At 34.3% G+C, this 21230-nt stretch overlaps 1 protein-coding gene across 1 annotated transcript in view; it reads left to right on the forward strand.

The window, feature by feature from the left end:
* LOC100246692 (uncharacterized) overlaps positions 1 to 21230 on the forward strand; it is a 42340-nt gene that overhangs the window by 19035 nt on the left and 2075 nt on the right. Inside the window, exons 8-13 of the mRNA XM_010650482.3 lie at positions 3301 to 3385; positions 8233 to 8432; positions 8576 to 8737; positions 18179 to 18328; positions 19650 to 19910; positions 20916 to 21194. Coding sequence (XP_010648784.1) covers positions 3301 to 3385; positions 8233 to 8432; positions 8576 to 8737; positions 18179 to 18328; positions 19650 to 19910; positions 20916 to 21194 — 1137 coding nt within the window. The remainder of the gene's footprint in view (positions 1 to 3300; positions 3386 to 8232; positions 8433 to 8575; positions 8738 to 18178; positions 18329 to 19649; positions 19911 to 20915; positions 21195 to 21230) is intronic.

Below are 21230 nucleotides of genomic sequence, written 5' to 3' on the forward strand. Positions count from 1 at the left end.
GATGCCCAAATATACACCAAATAATCTAGAGTTGAAGAAACATTTCATTGCACAAAAACAGGACAGCACATAGGCATGCAAAAGATCAATTTATTCTATAAGCTTAGAGATGGATTTTTGAACAAGGAAAAATTCCCCACCATATTTAAGATGTCTAGAATATATTCCAAGCTAAAAAAAATAATTAAAAACACACAGGATTGAGTCACAAAAACTTTTCATGATGCAAAAACAGGGCAGTATATAAAAACATAGAAGAATGAACCAATTTATAAGGCTTCAAAGAGTTATACAACATAAAAACATGGAAGAGTGAACCACCAAAGAATGAATTCTCTACATTATTCAATATATATGTACAATTTAAATAAAAACCTAAATAGGCACCAAAAAGCCTAAAAAAAATCAGATTTAATGAAACATTAGAAACACCCGAAATAGGACATTATTTTAAAATTTAAATAAACAACAATTTTAAGCTTGCATGAGGATATTATTTAAGCAATGACTTGCAACCTAAATTATACACAAATGATTCTCAAAGCAAGATAAAGGATATTACATAATCGACACAAATAAAAATTACTCAAAGAGAGCTTAAGGAGATACATTAAGCACAGCTGAAGCAAATCAGACGCATGCATATGAACTAGTGCTATTGAAAACTTTCAATCAAATGTGCCAAGACCTTGGCCTAGTTTTATTTTGCAATGAACTTCCCACATTCTCAAGCCTCAAATGAGCATGTAAAAGAGTTCAAAAGGCTAAGGATATGTCCCATAAAATTCAATTTTGAAAAGAATTTCAAAGGCTGTAAAATGAAGGGAAGAAAGTTGAACCAAGGATTAGAAGTAAAATGTAGGCTTAAACAATAGCCTAAATTAATTTGCAGGGATATTTTAACATTCTAGCCCTCAAATGTGTATATTAAGAGGCTCATAAGGCCAAGAACAATCTTGTTAGATTCAGATTTTTTAAGAACAATCCCCGACTCTAGCAATAAGAAGGGTTGAAAAACAACGATTAGGGAAAAGTGAGTGATGTTGGCTAAGAGCATAACCATAGTTCAACTATAGGGCTCCCACACTTTCTTGACCCTGAAATGAACATGTAATGAAGTTCATAAGAATCAAGGAATGCCTAATTATACTAAGATTTGAGAAAAGGGGCTAAAAGACACGAAGACATCCATAACTAAGCATACTCTTAAGTGACTTTAAGATATGTATGCTAAAGCTCATGGAAACCATTAATGATCATAAATTCTCCGTACCTTCAAGCCCCAAATGACTATAAAATGGAGTTCATAAGGGCTAAAATATGACTCATAACAACCAGTTTAAATTTTTTTTTGAAAAATGGTGAAATGAAGAGCACCTAGTTGGTTTTTCAAGTTAAATTAATGAGGCCAAGGCCATTTTCTTGAACCTTGCCTTAGCCATGAAAATGGCCATTGAAAGAAGCTTGAAGTGAAGTTAAAACAAGGCAAAAAGAAGTGAATAAGTTTCAGTTTTGAGAAAATGGTCAAAACCCACAAAAATTACTCTAAAGAGCCTTTTTCTATATAAAAAAAAAGGTTTTAGCAAAATGTCAAACACATGTTGCTCTTAATTTTTTCTTTCCAAAGACAAACAAATCACCTTCAAAACCCTGAGGTAAACACATAGAAAGGGTGTTCCTCAAGATTTGAATAAATCAAAAGAATGTACAAGAAGACAAGTCTCATATCATGCTTAAAAAGAGTATCTTTTGAACCACTAAGTAGACAAGAGTTATCTTTTGAACCACTAAGAAGTACAACAACAACCGATGAAGAAGGAAAGCTTACACACACTATGTAAGGAAGCAAAGCAAGAGGGACTGAGTACAAGATTAGGGTACATGTGCAACATGGACAAAATGGAGGGTCTACAAGTGGTTAAGTGTCTACATGTATGGACAGAGTCTGTGAAGCAGGAGACTAAAATTTAAGGGGTATGTGGTGGTTCAACCCCTAATTTTAGCCCTTGCTCTACTCTGTCTAGCAGTTGGGGAATCCCTTATCTGTAGTTTATCTGACTGGAAGGAAATCATTTACAATTCAGTAGGATTTTATTCAGTTTAAATGTCTTGGCAACTCATTTCTGTTTCCTTTCAATTCTCACTTGGACCCAGTAATTAGAGACCTGAGTATTACTTGGATACTTTATGTTTTGAGTAAATATAACAGAATAAGCTAAATGGCTTGGCTACTCTCTCTCTCTCTCTCTCTCTCTCTCTCTCTCTATCTATCTAATTTTTTGGGGATTAATATTCATAATATATTGGTTTAAAATTTTCTTGCTGTGCCATGGACATGATGATTTGTGTCAAGTTAGTGCATTCTCAATTTTTTGTTTAAGTTGAAGGTTTGGTACCTTTGTGATAGCAAGATAAAGCCTGTGCATTTCAAAAAGGGACAAAGTTATGGTCAGAACATGGGCAAATTGCATGTTGATAATGGGATTCAGGAACTCTATTATTCTCTAGCCTCCTCTTTAATTTACCATTTTCTCAAATTTCTAAGTCTAGAATGATAGTTTTATTTCATTTATTCTCTATGCATAAATATATCCATACATTGCATATGTGAAAAAAGGTTTCCTTTTAACCAAGTTAACGGAAGCAAAGGAGATAAAATGTACTGAGTTAAATTTAAAATGTAGGCAGCTAGGTCACACTAGCAATACTGGGGTTGGATGGTAGTTCAAATACAGGATAGGTGTATGGAAAATTGTCTAGAAAGTTTTTATTGCATGATTTAACAGCTCTAAACTGGGGAGTGGTGGGATGACCCTCTTTCAGGAAGATTGTAGATGCATCCTTTAGGACCTTTTTCCTATTTATACAGAATATCAAGGGTTTTATGGTGAATTACTTCCTTGAATGTAAGAGCTGGAGGCATTGTGTGTTCCACCTATTCTAGAGAAGTGTATTTAGTCAGAATAATCAGTTTGCAGGCCAAACAATGTGCCTATCATTCTCTCTCCCCCATGTGGGAGTGCTACAACTCAAAACCTAATTGTTTCTTATTAACACAGCATTGCTAGATCCTCAGTTGTTTCTCTCTAGGAAATGGATATACATTAAATTTTTTAATCAATGGTCCACATGTTCCCAAAGTTCAAATTAAATGGTCATTGTTTTTACTTAGTCCTATCCACTTCACTCTTTTTTATTTTTTATTTATTTTAATGTGTAGCTCCTTAAACATTGTATTATCTTCAGTGAGAATGTCAATGCATGCTTATGGATATCTTCAGGTCTCCCTTGTATTGGCAGGTAAGACATATGTTTAAAGAAATTGATTACATCCTAGAGGGACAGAATGCTGAGCGCTTTGCTTCCCTATATGGTTCCTACCAATGTAAGTTCTTCCACATTCGTAACCAGTTGAACTATATTTCTCAATTTACATAGTTTAATGTACTATATGGAAGTCTGGAACTAAGGTTTAGCTTCCTTCATGAATCCTAAAATTATAGTTATGCTTGTTCCAGAGGAAATGATCACTCAATTGCTGAGGCTTCTGTTTTATTTATTCTCCTGGGGCATACTGCACCAGATTCAGAATACTGGAGTTCTAGATCAGAATACATAAGTATCTCCTATATTTTACAGCTGTAAACCCACGTATGGATGGAGAGTTGAATCTTTGGTTACATTAGATTCAAGAGACTCATTGGTTGAATAAAATCAGTTGTCAAATGACGTATATGGAATGGGACTAGGTTCATGGGGAGAGTGATTACATTGACCTTTTTTTGTGCAAATCTTGAGGGTGGTTATAAACCTATCATAGATTGCCTTCTGAAGATAGTATCAAGTTTGTTGGTGCTGAACTGTATTGACTTCTCATGTGTGTACCTGACTCTAAATTGAAATTAAGCCTGCCTAGGTTATTTCTGAAAATCATTTTTGCTATCATGTCTACGTTTTAAGGATTGTACTTGCAAGGGTGTTTTTACTTCATTCTATGAAAAAATGGGTGCATTACATGTCACATTACAGCTAATACTACCTATGTACTCCAATATCTTAATGTTGTATCTAGATATACCTAAAGATGTCTGCAGAAAATTTCTAAAATCTGATCATTCTGCATTGTTATAAGAATTGGCTAAAAACTTCATAATTGAAGTTATACTGTTGAAGATGTATATGGGCACCCTGTTATAAGCTAATTTACTGCAGTTACTCAAATTTGAGTACTGTTTCAATTTATACATGTTCCATGTTGGGCTTGACTAGGGTATTTCCTGTAATATGTTACTGAATTAAAAAAGGTATACTTTTTTAGCAGCATAGATTGTGACCAATTTACGTGAATCACAATCAAAATCGCATCAGTTCAGCTTTGATCATTATAATTTTTTCCAATTTTTTTTTTTTTGATAGATATTTTAATTTTTTCCAAATTATTGTGTGGTTATATTTGATTGCTTAATTGATTACACAATGAGGTTGGGTTTCTTGTAAATTATAAGTAATAAGAAAATTAAATATTGTGAATAACATTTAAGCACATGAGGATTTCCATCTTTAAGGTCCTTTTTGAACATCCTTTTATTTTGTGGTTTCCTTTTTTATCCTTGTTCGAGGGTGTCTTTGTTGTGCCAACGGGAGATTTAATGTAAACATGTTAGTTCAATAACACAAAATAAAATAATTCACACATGATTGACCATGCTTACAGTCACGGATGAGAGAGAATCATTCTGCTATACCATAGAGAATATTATAGAGGACAAAAAGTAGATACAACTATTGCAATCTCGAAACATCGCATATTTCCCGCTCCTTATATCTCTACACCCTAAACCATGAGCTCCCTTGCTCTATCGGGTGTCTTCCATTCTTCCTTACATCTCTATCCACCTTATATAGTTTTTATAAGCCTATCTTCATTTCATAACATTTTTCCCTTATGACCTAGAATATTTGTAGATATATTCGTAATAACTTTCCTTATTTTATAAGAAAATCTAATATTACAATGATATAAGAATGTATAAAATATTCTATACAATATTCTTTACAAAAAAAGAATTTATATCAATTAAGAATTTGAGTCACTTTCAAACAACAAATTTCAGTTGAAGGTGGAGTCGAATGTTTTCTCGTCGGGATGTGATACAAAAATGTGTATCAAGAGAGATGGAACACTCATTCAATGGAATTTGATCCAAGGTGGAGATTATTGGAAAGTGTCTCAAATTCCTAATTGATGTAGATTCTTTATTTGTAAAGAATATTGTATAGAGTATTTCATATATTTATGTCATTATAATTGTTGGAGTACATTATATAACATTTTGAGCCTAAATCCTACAAGTTTAAGCTTTTAGGAAAATTGGTATCCAACAATAATATTAGATTTCCTTATAAAATAAGAAATTAATTAGAAATATCTCTATAAATATTTTAGGTCATGAGGGGAAAAGGTTATGAGATGGAGATGGACTTGTGAAGATTATACATGGTGGATAAAGATATGAAGAAAAATAGGAGACACCTAATGGAGTGAATGACCTTGTAATTTAGGGTGTAGATACAAGGAGTAAGGAAACCTAGGATGTTTCAAGAACCTAATAGTTGTATTTGGTTTTTTCCCTCTGTAATATGTTCTATAGTATGGTAGAATGCTTGTTTCTCATCCAAAGATGTGGGCATGGTTGGCCAAACCACATTTAAACCTCGTGTATCGTTGTGCGGATTATTTTATATTTGTGTTCTTGACTTAACATGTTTACTTTGATGCTTCCCCTGACACAACAATTGGTATCAGTCTATCAGAGCCTTGGTTGAATATTTTTGGAAGAACCAAAGAGAACAAAGCACATAAGAGGATGACAAAAGGAATTTTAGTTGAAGCTGAAGTTGATTGTTCTTTCATCAAGATGTGATATGAAAATGTGTATCAAGAAAGGTGGAAGACTAATTTAATGGAATTTTATCCAAGGTGAAAATTGTTAGGAAGTGTCTCAAATTCCTAATTAGTATATATTCCTTTTTTTGTAAAGAATATTGTATAGAATATTTCCTATATTCATATGTTAATGAAATATTAAATTTCCTTATAGAATAAAGAAAGTTATTAGGAATATCTATATAAATATTCTAGGTCATGAGGAGAAAGGTTATGAAATGGAGATGGACTTATGAAAATTCTACATGGTGGATGGAGATGTAAGGAAGAATGGGATACAACTAGTGGAGCAAAGGGACTTTTGTTTTAGGTTGTAGATGCAAGGAGTGGGGAACCCGATAGTTGTATTTGGTTTTTATCCTCTGTGATATACTCTATGGTATGGTGGCATGATTCCCTTTCATTCGTGAATGTAGGCATGGTTGGTCAAATCACGTTAAAACCTCATATACCTTTATGTGGATTATTTTATCTTTATGTTCTTGAACTAACATGTTTACATTGAAGCTTCCATTGGCGCAATAATCTTTAGATATGTTTCAAGAAAAAATGATTTTGGATTGTCATTAGAGTGAGTTCTATTGGCCTTTTGGGGACCATGATCCTTGTAATTTGATTATCCTTTTTGATACTGTTGCAAATATTGTTCACTTGGGTGCCTCTTTATACTAGAAGCTCTTAGTGGTTGACAGTTAATCTATAGCTCCTTCTTTAGGTACAAATAATGTGTAGGAGAACAAATTGAAGAAAAGGAAAGTTATCTTTTCACTGATAATTTGTTTGAGGCAGAGGAAACTTTGAAGTTGAACAAATTATTGCCCAGTGAAGTCCAGATATGCTCTAGATTGAGAATAATCAAAGACCTGGATTTTAGCCAAGAAATTGGGTAGGACTTGAGAAATGAGAAAAATAAAGAAAAAGGGCATAAGCAGGATGGTTGAATGAATGCGGTGCCTAGAATTCTTGGATCTCTGCTTCAAACAATTCAAATATCTATCAAGGTGGATTAATTGAATACCTAGGGTGCCTAGCAATAAGAAAGGGTCAAGGCAAAGAGAAAATGAGAAAAATAATATAGGAGTTTGGGTTGGACTATGTTCTGGGTAGTGCAACAGGTTATCACTGAGATGAAGCTGAAACTGAAATTTATTGGTGGTGCCAAAGATAGTTAAACAACTTGGTGTCATCCAAGACCATATTTTTCATAGCTTTCTTGGTTTTGAAGAAAGTTACAGCCACATATGTGGTGACACTTCAGTCCTTTATGAAGAAAGATAATAGTGTTTGCGTTGATGTCTTGGATTGGTTCATTTAAGAAAGACAAGAGACATTTGAAATATATGCTCATGTAACTATAACATTAGTGTCATAAGATATCATACCACCCTGGAATTTTTAGTTTCAATTCTGAATCTTACTTTAGAAGATTGGATCTTTACAGAAATTGCAAGTGCAACTAACTGTTGAGAGTCTAGGATGCTAATAGTTAATCCTATGAATCTATATAAAGTAATCTAATCACAGAATTTCTTTACCTCTGTTGTTTTTCCTGACAGCCTCACTCACATAAGTTTTAAAGCTTATTCCAGGGTCCCACTTTATCATAAGGAAGCGGCTGTCATTGCTCCATGACTATTCTTTTACTAATTTCTTGTAAACCTGTATTTATGTTTTTTTTTAAAAAAAATTCTTAATAACTCCTTGGACTAAAAAGGGTCCCAAATCTCAAGATTCTTTAAGAAGATCCATGTTTCTAAATTTATGCCTGGTTGAGGATCACCTCATGAAAGGATGAAAGGTTGTATAGTACTTGATCAACTGAATGAATTGTTTTCTTAAATCTTCATGTTGAAACAAACTAGATAATACTTAATTGGTAACTCTATATTTTTGTGGTCTGAAAATCTTTAAAATGAAAGAAATGTAATTTTTTTGGGATTCAGAAGCATCAACTTAGGGGGTTAAAGTGTTATTAAATAAAGGTGGAAGACCTTTATATACCAAAATTTACTCACCAACCTTTTTTTTATAGATTTGTATTGGCATCATAGTTATATATGGACCGGTAAGGACTTTGAATCAGGTGGCCACTGGAGAAGTTTCATAAGTATTGTTTCTTCATCTTAGTAAGTGCCTTTGCATCTTAGCTTTCTGGAATGTAGCACTGCTGGGACAAATGATGACTTCTTTTTTTGGTGCAAGAGTGTCATTTCATGTGTTAATATTATCAGCTCATGTTAAATTTAGTTAAGTATAAAAATTTATGTTGATAAATATGATGCCAGTTAGTGCTGTAAAGAGTCCAAAAGGTAGAACTGGTGATTCTTTTGAGTACAAGAAGGTGAAGCATATTAAGGTTCCAAAAATATATTGGAACTTTACCCGCAAGGCTGTGCTGACAATGGAGTGGATAGATGGAATTAAGCTTACTGATGAAGCTGGCATGGAGAAAGCATGTTTAAACCGAAAGGAACTAATTGACCAGGTATTGAACAGAATCCATGCATTAGCAGTTCATGATGATCTTTTTTTTTTTAATTTTACACAAAATACTCTGACATATCTTTAATAATTTTATGGAACTTACTTTTGGTCATGATCTATTAAAGATATTTTGAATTTTCCCAGGGATTATATTGCTCCTTAAGGCAATTACTTGAGGTAGGATTTTTCCATGCTGATCCTCATCCAGGAAACCTTGTCGCTACTGCTGATGGATCTCTGGCATATTTCGACTTTGGAATGATGGGGGATATTCCTCGCCATTATCGTGTAGGACTTATACAAGTGGTAAGACATTTATGAAGGAAACAACTCCAAATATTATTATGATTTAGGTATTTTCTTCTAGTCTAGATGAAACTTTTCAACATCGTTTGACATCCTGCTAGTGTTAGAACTACCCTTTAATTCATGTGAATGCTTTGTCTATGTAAACAAAATAGGAAAGGAATATATTTTTTGTATTTTTATTCTACATTCAAAACTGTATACACGTCTTCCTCTTTATAGAGGATTTTCTCAACACTAAAATAGGGAACAACTTAACAACCTAACAATATACAACTGTCTAACAGATTACAAAAGAACAAATCTCCTAATATCTTGTATATTTAAATCTCCTAATATCTTGCTAATTATCTCAGCCAATCCTATCTTTTTCAACACTCCCCCTCAAGTTGGCTTACAGATATCTTCCATAGCTAGCTTGCCAATTAATCTGTCAAACTGCTTTGTAGGAATTCTTTTTGTAAGCATATCAGCCACTTGCTCAATAGTAGGAATATATGGCATACATATCAGTCCATTCTCGAGTTTTTTCTTAATAAAGTGCTTGCCTACCTCCACATGCTTTGTTTGATCATGAAGTACTGGATTATGAGCTATTGAAATAGCTGCTTTGTTGTCACAATACAGTTTCATTGGTAGGGTGGGTACTTGAGATCTTCAATTCTTCCAATAGTCGTCTAATCCACAACACCTCACAAATTCCAAGAGCAACTGATTTGAACTCGGCCTCTGCACTACTCCTAGCCACCACATTCCCTTTTTTTGCTTCGCCAAGTGACAAGGTTACCTCCAACAAAGGTGTAGTAACCAGAGGTTGAACGCCTATCTAGTACACTCCCAACCTAATCTGCATTTGTAAATGCTTCAACCTGCAGGTGCCCATGACCTTTAAACAGTAAACCCCTTCTAGGTGACCCTTTTAGATATCTAAGGATTCTATAAATAGCATCAAAGTGTTGTTGTCTAGGTGCATGCATGAATTGGCTCACCATGCTTACCGCAAAAGCAATATCTGGATGCGTATGTGACAAGTAAATCAGCCTCCTAACTAGCCTTTGATATTGTTCTTTATCCTTCACTTCATCTTTGGAGGGCAGTAATTTTATGTTGGGTTCAATAGGTATCTCGACTAGTTTACAACCTAGTTGTCCTGTTTCACCAAGTAAATCAAGGACATATTAATGTTGGTTTAAAAATATACCTTCTTTGGATGTAGCAAACTCCATTCCAAGGAAGTACTTTAAGGCTCCCAAATCCTTGATTTCAAATTCCTCTGCAAGTCTTCTTTTCAATCTCTCCAACTCTTCTTTGTCACTGCCAGTCAAAACTATATCATCCACATAAACAATTAGAATAACAATCTTACCATCTTTATTGTGTTTGTAGAACATAGTATGGTCAGCTTGGCTCTGACAATAGCCACAACTCTTTACAGCTTTTCCAAATCTCTCAAACCAAGCTCTAGGAGATTGTTTGAGACCATATAGGGATTTTTTTAATTTGCAAACTTTGTTTGATCCAAGCTTCTCCTCGGATCCAGGTGGTAGGTTCATATATACTTCCTCCTCCAGATATCCATTTAGGAAGGCATTTTTTATGTCTAACTGGTGTAAAGGCCAGTTGAAATTTATAGCCAAAGATAACAAAATTCTGATTGAGTTTATCTTGGCTACAAGAGCAAAAGTTTCTTTGTAATCAATACCATAGGTTTGAGTAAATCCTTTTGCTATTAGTCTTGCCTTGTATCGTTCTATACTCCCATCAACTTTACATTTCACAGTAAAGACCCACTTACAACCTACAGTTCTTTTCTTCTTAGGTAAATCCACTAACTCCCAAGTACCACTTCTTTTAAGAGCATTCATCTCCTCCATCATTGTTACTTTCCAATTTGGATCATCAAGGGCTTCCTGAATGTTTCTTAGAACAAACATGTGTGAGATTTTTGAGGTAAAGGCTTTATGAGTTTTAGAGAGTTTTTTATAGGATAGATATTGGGCAATGGGATATTTAGTGCATGTTTGTGTACTCAAGGTCTAAAGAAGAAATGATAGGAACTGAAGGTATGTTAGGAGTAGGACTACCTGTGATATCGGGAGCTTCAGTTCCCGAAGGTCAAGATTGGTCATTACCAAGAGGAATAGGTTGACTTTGGCTCTTTTGATGAGTCTTTCTCCGAGTATAAACCATACACTCAGTATTTGGTTGTACTGATTCTCCCCTTGTTTTAGATACAATAATGTTTGGCACTATATGACTAGAATTTTTGTCAGTCTTATCACATTGTTCCTTAAGATTATAAATAAGAGGTGGAGTAGTAGTTAAAATTGTATTTGGTAATGGATTGGGAGATGAGTCCCAAAAATTTTCTTCCATTACATCATTCTCCCCCTGAAGAGAATTTTTGTCAAAAAAAGATTTATCTTCAATGAAAGAGACATCCATACTCACATACATTTTTCTGGTTTGGGGATTATAGCATTTATACCCTTTTTTATTAGAGGCATGCTCAATGAAAACACATTTTTTTGCCCTTGGATCAAGTTTAGACTGATTATGATTAGGTAGGTGAATAAAAACAATGCAGTCAAAAACTTTTAGGGGTAAGTTAGAGTACATTCTAGATAAAGGAAAGATTTTTTGAAAACATTCTAGTGGTGTGCTATACTTAAGAATTTTGGTAGACATTCAGTTAATGAGATAGGAGGCTATCAAAATAGCTTTTCCCAAAAGTATCTTGGAACATTCATGGAAAACATAATATCACGAGCCACTTCAAGTAAATGTTTATTTTTTCTTTTAACAATTCCATTTTGTTGAGGGGTATTCACACAAATAGATTGATGGTGGATACCTTTTTCTTTCAAAAAAACTACCCAAAAATTCATTAAAATACTTAGTTCCGTTATCAATGTGAAAAATGCTAATTTTTACTTGGAATTTAGTTTCAATCATGTTATAAAAATTTGGAAATGTTTTCCAACTTTTGATTTTTCCTTCATCAAATAAACCCAACATAAATGTGTATGATCATTTATGAAGGTAACAAACCATTTTTTTCTAGAAATAGTTGTAATTTTTAAAGGCCCCCACACATTACTTTTCCAGAAATAGTTGTAATTTTTGAAGGTCCCCACACATTACTATGTATTAAATAAAATGGTTTTGAGGGAACGTAAGGTTTTGGATAATAAGTAGTACGATGACTCTTAGATAAATAGCAACTTTCACAATAAAAAGATGAACAATCATCTTTGACTGGCCTATAGGGCGCCTGTTGATTGGCCTAATTCTTTATTTAACTTTTTTGTGTGGGTGGGCTGTAGATGAGGGTGGATAAATATTTTGTATCCCTCTCCTTTTTGTTTTTAGCTTATAAGGCGCATGTTGTATACTTCCTGTATGCTTTGAGTTTGCCTTTAGACACCCTGTTTCTTTTGATATACTATTTTCTATGTTTTTGCCTATCAAAACAATAAAAAGATTAACAATCCAATCCTTTAAACAAAGTACGAAACAAATGTTTAAGATATATAAAACTAGGGGGTCCTAGTCTTAAGTGCCAAAACATTATTTGTTCATAAACAGAAAAAGAACTAACACTACTAAGACCCTGAGCCCGTTTATTGGAGAAAACACCATCAAAGTAGTAAAGGCCATCTATCAACTTAGCACTGCCAATCTTCTTTCTTGAGTTTTGGTCTTGAAGCTCATAGTGAGAATCATAGAAAAAAACACGACAATTAGAGTTTTTGGTAAGTTTACTCACAAACAAAAGATTACATGCTAGTTTTGGAACACGGAGAACAAATTTAAGATCTATGTTCTCAGATAATTTTACCAAGCCTTTTTCGGCTATAGGTGAGAAACTACCATCTGCAATCCTAATTTTTTCACTGCCAGAACATGGTAAGTGTTGAACAAATTTGAAAAACTAGTCATATGGTTAGAAGCTCCAGAATCAATTATCCATGGAGTAGAATTGAAACAACATGAAAAACATTAGGTGCACTACTTGTTTGTGCTAGAGAAACACTAGGAATACCCAACAGAGAATTGGATTTTAACAGTTTCAGAAGGTGATTCATCTACTCCTTGCTGAAGGGACTTGACTCTGATTCATTGACAGCAGCATTGACCTTGGGATTTGAACGATTGCTTCTCTCTCCGGGCTTGCTGCTCTGCCAATTTGCTGGTGTTCCATGGATTTTCCAGCAAGTTTCTCAAGTGTGGCGCAGTTTGTTACAATAATCGCATCAGACCCGTGGCCTTTCTCCAAGCCCTTGCTGAAAACTGGCTGCTTTATTGGCAAAACCTTCAACAACATTGAGAGCAGAACTTTCAACAGTTCCACTATTAGATTTCTTTCCCAACATTACGTGTCAACGACTTTTTGCCCTTTGAACTTCAGCAAAGACTTCGCTGATTTTAGGAAGAGGAACTCTGCCAATAATCCATCCTCTAACCTCATCAAACTCTACACTGAGTCCAACACGAAACTTATAAATCCTATGAGCCTCCATAGTTTGTTTGTAATGATTAGCATCATTAGTGGACTTTCATTCGTAGTTGTTGAACAGATCCAAATCCTGCCAAAGAAGTTTCAACGAATTGAAGTACTAGGTGACAGATTTTTCTCCCTGCCGAATCTCACCAAGTTTAAGGGTCAGTTCATACACTTGGGATTGATTACCCAAATCAGAGTACATTTGATTCACGTTGTCCCACAATTCTTTGGTTGTGGAGTAGCACATATAATTGGAGCCAATCTCCTCATTCATGGAGTTCACAAGCCATGTCATCACCATTGAATTTTCTGCATCCCAGGTAGTGTACAAAGGATCCTCTGATGCCGGTGCCACCTTGTCTCCAGTCAAGTACCCGATCTTCCCTCTCCCTCTAAGATACATGCGAACTGATTGAGACCACCTTAAAAAATTGTCACCATTGAGGCGAATGGTGGTAATCTGAACAGGATGGGATTTGATATTATGGGTTTGGGTTGCAGGTTTAGTTGCTGGGCTGGAAAAGGAAACAAGTGGGTTTGACTTAGACGTTAGACATGGCTATTGGTTAGGAAAAGAAATACACAAAAAGAAAAAAAAAATCTCAAGGGTTTTTTTTGGGTGAATTAGGGCAGCTATGATACCATGTAAACAGAATAGGAAAGGAATATATTTTTTGTATTTTTATTCTATATTCAAAACTGTATACACGGCTGCCTCTTTATAGAGGATTTTCTCAACACTAAAATAGGAAACAACTTAACAACCTAACAATATACAGCTGTCTAACAGATTACAAAGGAATAAATCTCCTAATATCTTGTACATTTAAATCTCCTAATATCTTGCTAATTATCTCAGCTGATCCTATCTTTTTCAACAGTCTATGTACATTTCAAAATGTTTGTGTTATAGGATGAGAGATTTGTTTTTGAAAATTGCAGCCATATTTTAAGTCAGTATCACCTAGCATGCACCATGTGGGTACTACTATCAAATCTATCAGTTATTGGCTGAAAAAAGGTTCTAGAGTCACTTTTTCTTTCTCAAATAAGTGATTACTCCCATATGCTCCATACTTCCAATAAGAAAGAAAGTTTTAGATAGTTTGATTTATGTTCTGTGAGTAAAAATCATGTTGAGATTTTACTTCTTGCCTTTGCCTTTGGTATGGGATATGGACATGTACGTTGTATGTCCAGGTGAAAACAAATTGTTGATTTTCTGCCCTTCATATGGTAGCTGATGTTGAGAAAACAATGTCTTCTTTTTGTGTATATGTTTTTTTATAAATAACAACTATACAATCAATCTAATCACTGTGATTGCCTCATGAAGAAATGGCAAGCATCTTGTAGCAGGTTCCAATTATCATGATTATTGGGCATAACAAAACACAAAAGTTCAAGCATGCAGAAACACAGGATCAATAAAATATAGTGCTTTTAACGAAACCTAAAAGCTACTGGTAAAAAATAATCACTAAATATTTGGAAGAAAGTGAGACATAAAGCTGTTAGGAGATGGATCTTTTTATCAGCATATCACAGTTAGAAATAGATAGAGGATGCTAAAAGAAAAGCACAAAAAAGGTTCACAAGTGACACTAAGAACAAGAAGAAAAAGATGAAGAAATGGCAAACATCTTGTAGCAGGTTCCAATTATCATGATTGTTGGGAATATCAAAACACAAAAGTTCAAGCATGAAGAAACACGGGATCAATAAAATATAGTGCTTTTAACTGGTAAAAAATAATCACTAAATATTTAGAAGATAGTGAGCCATAAAGCTGTTAGGAGATGCATCTTTTTATCAGCACATCACAGTTAGAAATAGATAGAGGATGCTAAAAGAAAAGCATAAAAAAGGTTCACAAGTGACACTAAGAAGAAGAAAAAATGAAGAAATGGCAAGCATCTTGTAGCAGGTTCCAATTATCATGATTGTTGGGAATAACCAAACACAAAAGTTCAAGCATGCAGAAACATGGGATCAATAAAATATAGTGCTTTTAACAGGTAAAAAATAATCACCAAGTATTTAGAAGATAGTGAGCCATAAAGCTGTTAGGAGATGCAGCTTTTTATCAGCATATCACAGTTAGAAATAGATAGAGGATGCTAAAAGAAAAGCACAAAAAAGGTACACAAGTTGCACTAAGAAGAAGAAGAAGAAGAAGAAGAAGAAGAAGAAGAAGAAAATGAGGAAATGCTAGCATTAAGTTTGGGGCAAAATTATTATTTTGAGAAGTAATTATACAATGAACTAATCAACTTGAGAAGAAAGTTATGTGTTTAAGCAGTTCCCAAATAACATGTTCTATTACTGGGTGGAAAAACAGTCTATTTTGTTTGACCAAAAACTGCAGCAAGAATGCCTATTGATGGATTTGAAGGTTTTGTTAATTTGGTTTAGAATCCATTAGGTTTTTATTTTTAAATTTATTTTTTATTTTTAAGAAGAAGAAGTGCTAGCATAAGTTTGGGGCAAAATTATGCTAGCATCAATTTGTGCTCTGTTAGTCTTATCTTTCAAATGTCGGAGTGGGGGGCCTAAAGAAAGTTGAGGATTTGCATTATATATATAACAGGTGTTAAAAGTTTCAAACTGTAGCATCCCCTTTTCTTTCAATGATCATTCCATTTCTTTGTATCATGTAAGACATCTCTAACATGTGACCAAACAATACATATTATAGCTTAGTACAACATTCCTATTTGGAAACCACATTTTGTAGCAACAGTCCTCAGTCAACCTTAGGCTGTTTAACTTGTTGAAAAGAATCTTTATATATCATAAGTAATAATCTGCAAAATAGTAATATTATCAACTTTGAATGCCACTTTTCAATGTCTGAACTGCATTTTAGTTATTGATTTGTTTGTCTACTTTTTAGGCTGAGATTAGCAGTATGAGCTCTCTTTGCCAACCAAAACTAAAACTTAAATCTCTGTTTTGCTATAAAAGAAGCATGTAAAGAAGTGGTTAAAGATCAATGATGTCATAGGATTATGCCTCTTAATATTTTCATCAAATTGGAGTCATTTGATTTGTAACATTTTTCTTAATGGGGTCTCAGGTCATTGATGTAATAGAATTTTACCAATTATTTAACTGAGATTTTGTTTCATGCCTTGCATGGGAAACATATCATCTTTTCAACATATGTTTCCCATATGCTGCAATGAATGTGCATATAATCCCAAAGGCCTCTGTCTATATAGTATTCTCTGTATATATGGTATTTTCTTTTTCTTTACTAACATTTTTAAAGATGTCCATGCATTAAATGGATAATGTGCACTATTTTTTTTTTTTTTTTGACTCTAGAACATTATATTGAAGATCTTTGTACTAAAGCCTGAAACTGTTGCTCTAACTGTGGGTTAGATGGAAGTTGGATTCTCATGGTACCCTCAAATTTTTTTTGATAAGCGAACAGAAAAATGATAGAAGCCACCTAACAAAAAAAGGGGTGCACCCTATGTACAAAAGGTATATACAGGAGGCACCAAAGGAAAAGAAAACCAAATCACCCACTAAAAACTGCAAAGCTATATCCAGTCATGCATAATTTAGTCTGTCAATGAAATTCAGCAATATACATTTTTCGAATCCCAATGGGGCCCTAGCTCACTCGACAGGGATTTGATGACATGTCTACTTTAAACTTTGATTGAAAGCCCTTCCTCTTTGAAGTCCAGTCCTTTCTTTAAAAAAATAAAAAAAAAATAAAAACAAAAAAATCGCAAACAAAACATATTCAAATTAAAAGGTATAGAAGTATAAGTGAAGGATGAGAAGTCCTTCCTAGATTTACAAAATCTGATAAAAAAACAGCAGTGGAGAAAACTACTCCCTTTAGCTTTGTTCCTGTACTTGCTATTTTAACCTTTTTGATCTACATTGTGAAATCCAATCGAGTTGTATAAAGATGAGATGAAGGCCCTTGAAGCTATAGTAGCTGAGGCCCAAAAAGAGGAAAAGAAATAGATTAGATCTCATATCATCTCTGAAGTCCTGCACTTGTTCTCAAAGATTCTTACATTTCTTTCCTGCCATATTAAATTAGAGTTAGACAAGCAATTTGAGATAGGACTTTTTCTCTGCTGCTTATTCGAACTTCAAACAAAAAGAGCTTTCTAATTGATTGTGGAAAAAACCTGTCAGAGTCTAGATATTGCCAGTAACATATCCCACAACTATTTGGTCCTATAACAGTTAAAAACTTAAAATCTGATTTGCTCATTCTTCACTAGCTTTACAAAGATTTCATTTGTCGACCATCTCCTCATAAGATGATCATGATACCCCTTAAATTAGTTTTATTGTTCCCAAAATTATGATTGATGTGATTCAAAATGTAACTGATTCCTGCCCGGTCAATCCGAATGACCTTGACACCAAGAGATGAGCACCACTGGATGGAGAATATATATATATTTGATTCTTAAGTAAAATAGACAAATGATACAGCTTATGATTTATGGAAATTTCTAGCATGCATTGGTAATTCAATGTTCTAGGTCATGGCTACTTGCTCCTTTCTTCCTATCCATGCCGACTAGTTTTTCAATCAACCGCACTTACCTTTAGAGCTGGAACGGAAGGACATATTGATTCTCTGACCTAAACCAACTATCCGAAAAGTGCCTACGCCCTTCCCGAAAGAAAGAGGGAATTCCTGATCTTCTCAAGAATCATTAGTGGACCCAATTAGTGGGTGTATGGTCTGATATCTTTCAGTACTGTTAACTTGAAACTGTGTAATTATACCTTCTTTTTCATTTTTTATATCATGCTAAAACTCTAGATGTTGCCTCATATTGTACTTTCTTGTTATGCTGCCACCTTTTGGTTTAGTTTTATGCCGACTATTGCATTGCAATTTGCATGTGGTTGTGTATTTGTTGATGAGTTATTGTTTCTTTCAGCTTGTGCACTTTGTTAATCGTGACTCTCTGGGTTTGGCAAATGACTTTCTTTCTTTGGGATTTATTCCTGAAGGGGTTGATATTCAATTGGTGTCAGAAGCATTGCAAGCATCCTTTGGTGATGGGACTAGACAATCCCAAGATTTCCAGGTTTGCTTTTGGAGTTTCTATAGTTTGTCTGGACTCTGGGGTATAACTGATGGCTTTTCTTCACTTATTCTTTGTTTAATTTCCTTTTGTTAAAATACAAAATAGCATGAAAGGCATCAAGTGAAGGTTATTCCACTTCACAAGTTTGAACTAGTTAAACTATAGAAAAATGTGTGAATCTTATCATTATTTTTTCATGTTTGAATGTAATAACTAGTTAAACGATTCATGAAGAAAAACATGGAAGCATATATGTCAAGATGGAGGGTGGAATATATCTCCTCTTTGCCTCTGTTGTATACGTTAGTAAATGGAGGGGAGCTAGCTACTAAATTGGGGGAAGTTTCTACCTTTTGTGTTTCTCCTGCTATTTTCCATGCTCCGTGAGCTTCAAGAATTACTTTGTTTTCAATTGTAACATTTAAAATTGTGGGTGGGGAGACTTGAATGATCTCCTTTTGGGTTTGACAGAAGAGCCCTAATGAGAGTGGAATGACATCTGGAGGAGATGTACAAGTGACTACGAGCAGTTGGAAGGAAGCTTATCAGTTCATTGCAACTGCTACAGGAAAAAAATTATAATAATAAATGAAGAAGAAAAACTAAACAATGAGATACAAAGTAAGGGAGATTAGTGCTGGCAATCCTAAGTTCCAATGCAACCCTTAGAGTGAAACTAATGCACTCTTTTTAGGACATATGCGAGTAGAATTCTGTGCAGGTCTCCACAATTTATAATATGCCAGTTTCATTCTGCTATGTTATCTTAAGTTAGAAACAGTGCATTGGCTTTTGCAATGCTGATGAAATGCAAGATCTAATTCATGTGAAAATTTTGAATAATTTGATTTTTGGCTGTTGTTTTATATTTTTTTTTCTTTGCCTTTTAATTAGTGAGGGAGAAAGTTGACAGTTTTGTAGAGGCGAATTTATGACTAACCTCACACACCTCTCTTTTCACTTTGTTAATTTCTATTCTGGTAACTTTTAGTGACTGTCCATTAAATAATATAGGTTTTAAGGTGAATTATTGTTATGTCTTTGTTCCAATTATCTGGTTCTTGCTTTCAAAGTGAGGACCTTTGTTGGTCCCTTCCCAGCATCCTTTATTTTTAAATAAAAATTTTCATTATAAGAAAAAGTGGGAGAAATTCTCATATAGAAATTTCCTTGTATCTGAGGATTGAGGATGAAGTTCAATTGGGTTTTTCTTGATGTCTTCTATTCCTGATTTTTATGCTTTCTTTTTTTATTCACTGAAATCTTCTATTGTGATTTTTGAGTTACAAGTTTTATTTTTTTAACTTGCATTTGATTGTAGGCTATAATGATCCAATTGTACGATATTATGTATGAATTGAACTTCTCTCTTCCACCGGATTATGCCCTGGTGATAAGAGCACTGGGATCGCTGGAAGGCACAGCAAAAGCTTTGGATCCTAGTTTCAAAGTAGTTGAGAGCGCATATCCATATGTCATTGGGAGGCTTTTGGCAGACCCAAATCCTGATATGAGGAAAATATTGAGGGAACTTCTCATCCGTAACAATGGCTCCATAAGGTGGAATCGGCTTGAGCGCCTGGTGGGTTCCTTTCACCCCAACCCCCCCTTTCTCTATCTTGCGACATAGCTTAGTCTTTAATAAGATCTCTATTGTGCATACTATTTTAAAAGAATACATACCTTGATTCAAATTCTCATTTTGCTGCATTTGCTTCATGGATTGCCATTTGGAGAATGTGCTGATGGTATCTAAAATGCCATGGGCTACATTGCGCTCTTAGCTTTGTAATTAGTATCAATCATGTATAAGCATTTTAACAATAATCAAATCAACTTTATATTTTGGTAGCTGTTTGGTTGTAGAGCAACTACTTTCTACATGGTGTTTCTCTCTTGAAGTTTCTCATCCTTCTCATGTGTGAGGAATTAGACGTTTAGACCTGTCACCTGTACCTGAACCTTTGCAACATAGGCCGCAGGCATACACAAAAACCTGAACAACATAGGATGCACACAAAGAAATATATAATATATTGGCAAATTACCCTCGATTTCATATAACACTCAGAATGTTTGGTATCTGAGACCCTAATCTGAGCTCATTCTAACTGAGAATATCGCACATGTATGCAAAAATGGTTGATCCTAGCACACTGCAAGCATTATCTGAAGAAAATCATGAGTCATTCTGGCTTTAATCAATATCAATCTTTTAGATGTGAACTTTTTAAAAATTATATATAGCTGAATGTAATGATTTTTTTCTTGTGCATGTTTTTATGTTAGTGAAATTAGGAATCTAATGTTTGCAGATTTTTTTAGTCACTCACATTTTGGGAAATTACTAAACCAATCCGCTGATATGGTTCCATGCAGATTCAAGATTTTCTCAAAACCTTGTAATTGCTTTAAAAGTTCCATGCAGATTCAAGATTTTCTTAAAACCTAGTACTTGATCTAGTTTCTTTAGAAGTTCTGCCTGGGTGGTCTGCTTTAGATAGTTTTTATTAATTTATGTTTTCTGGGCCTTGTTATTCTGACTCACTTGGAGTAATGTTCTATATGCATCTCTATTTTGTTTCAGATAGCAGCAGTATCTGAACAAGCTTCTGAGTCTGCAGAGGAGCCCCCCGACACTAAAGGCAACTCTTCAAGTCCTTTGGAATGGAAATCATTTGACATGCGTGCTGTTGTTGCTGCCACTGAAGATCTTTTCCAGTTCATTCTATCTAGAAAGGGTTTGAGGGTACGTGTTTTTCTCATCCGAGACATAATTTCAGCAACCGATATTTTTCTGCAAGATGAAGTTGTCGCATGCATTTTTTATGAGAAGCTTGGAGCAAAAGCACCATCAGAATCGGAGGTTTGTCTAAATACTTTGCTTTATCTCTGTCGAACT

This window comes from Vitis vinifera, chromosome 4 (genome assembly GCF_030704535.1).
Source record: "Vitis vinifera cultivar Pinot Noir 40024 chromosome 4, ASM3070453v1".
Classification (NCBI taxonomy): domain Eukaryota; kingdom Viridiplantae; phylum Streptophyta; class Magnoliopsida; order Vitales; family Vitaceae; genus Vitis; species Vitis vinifera.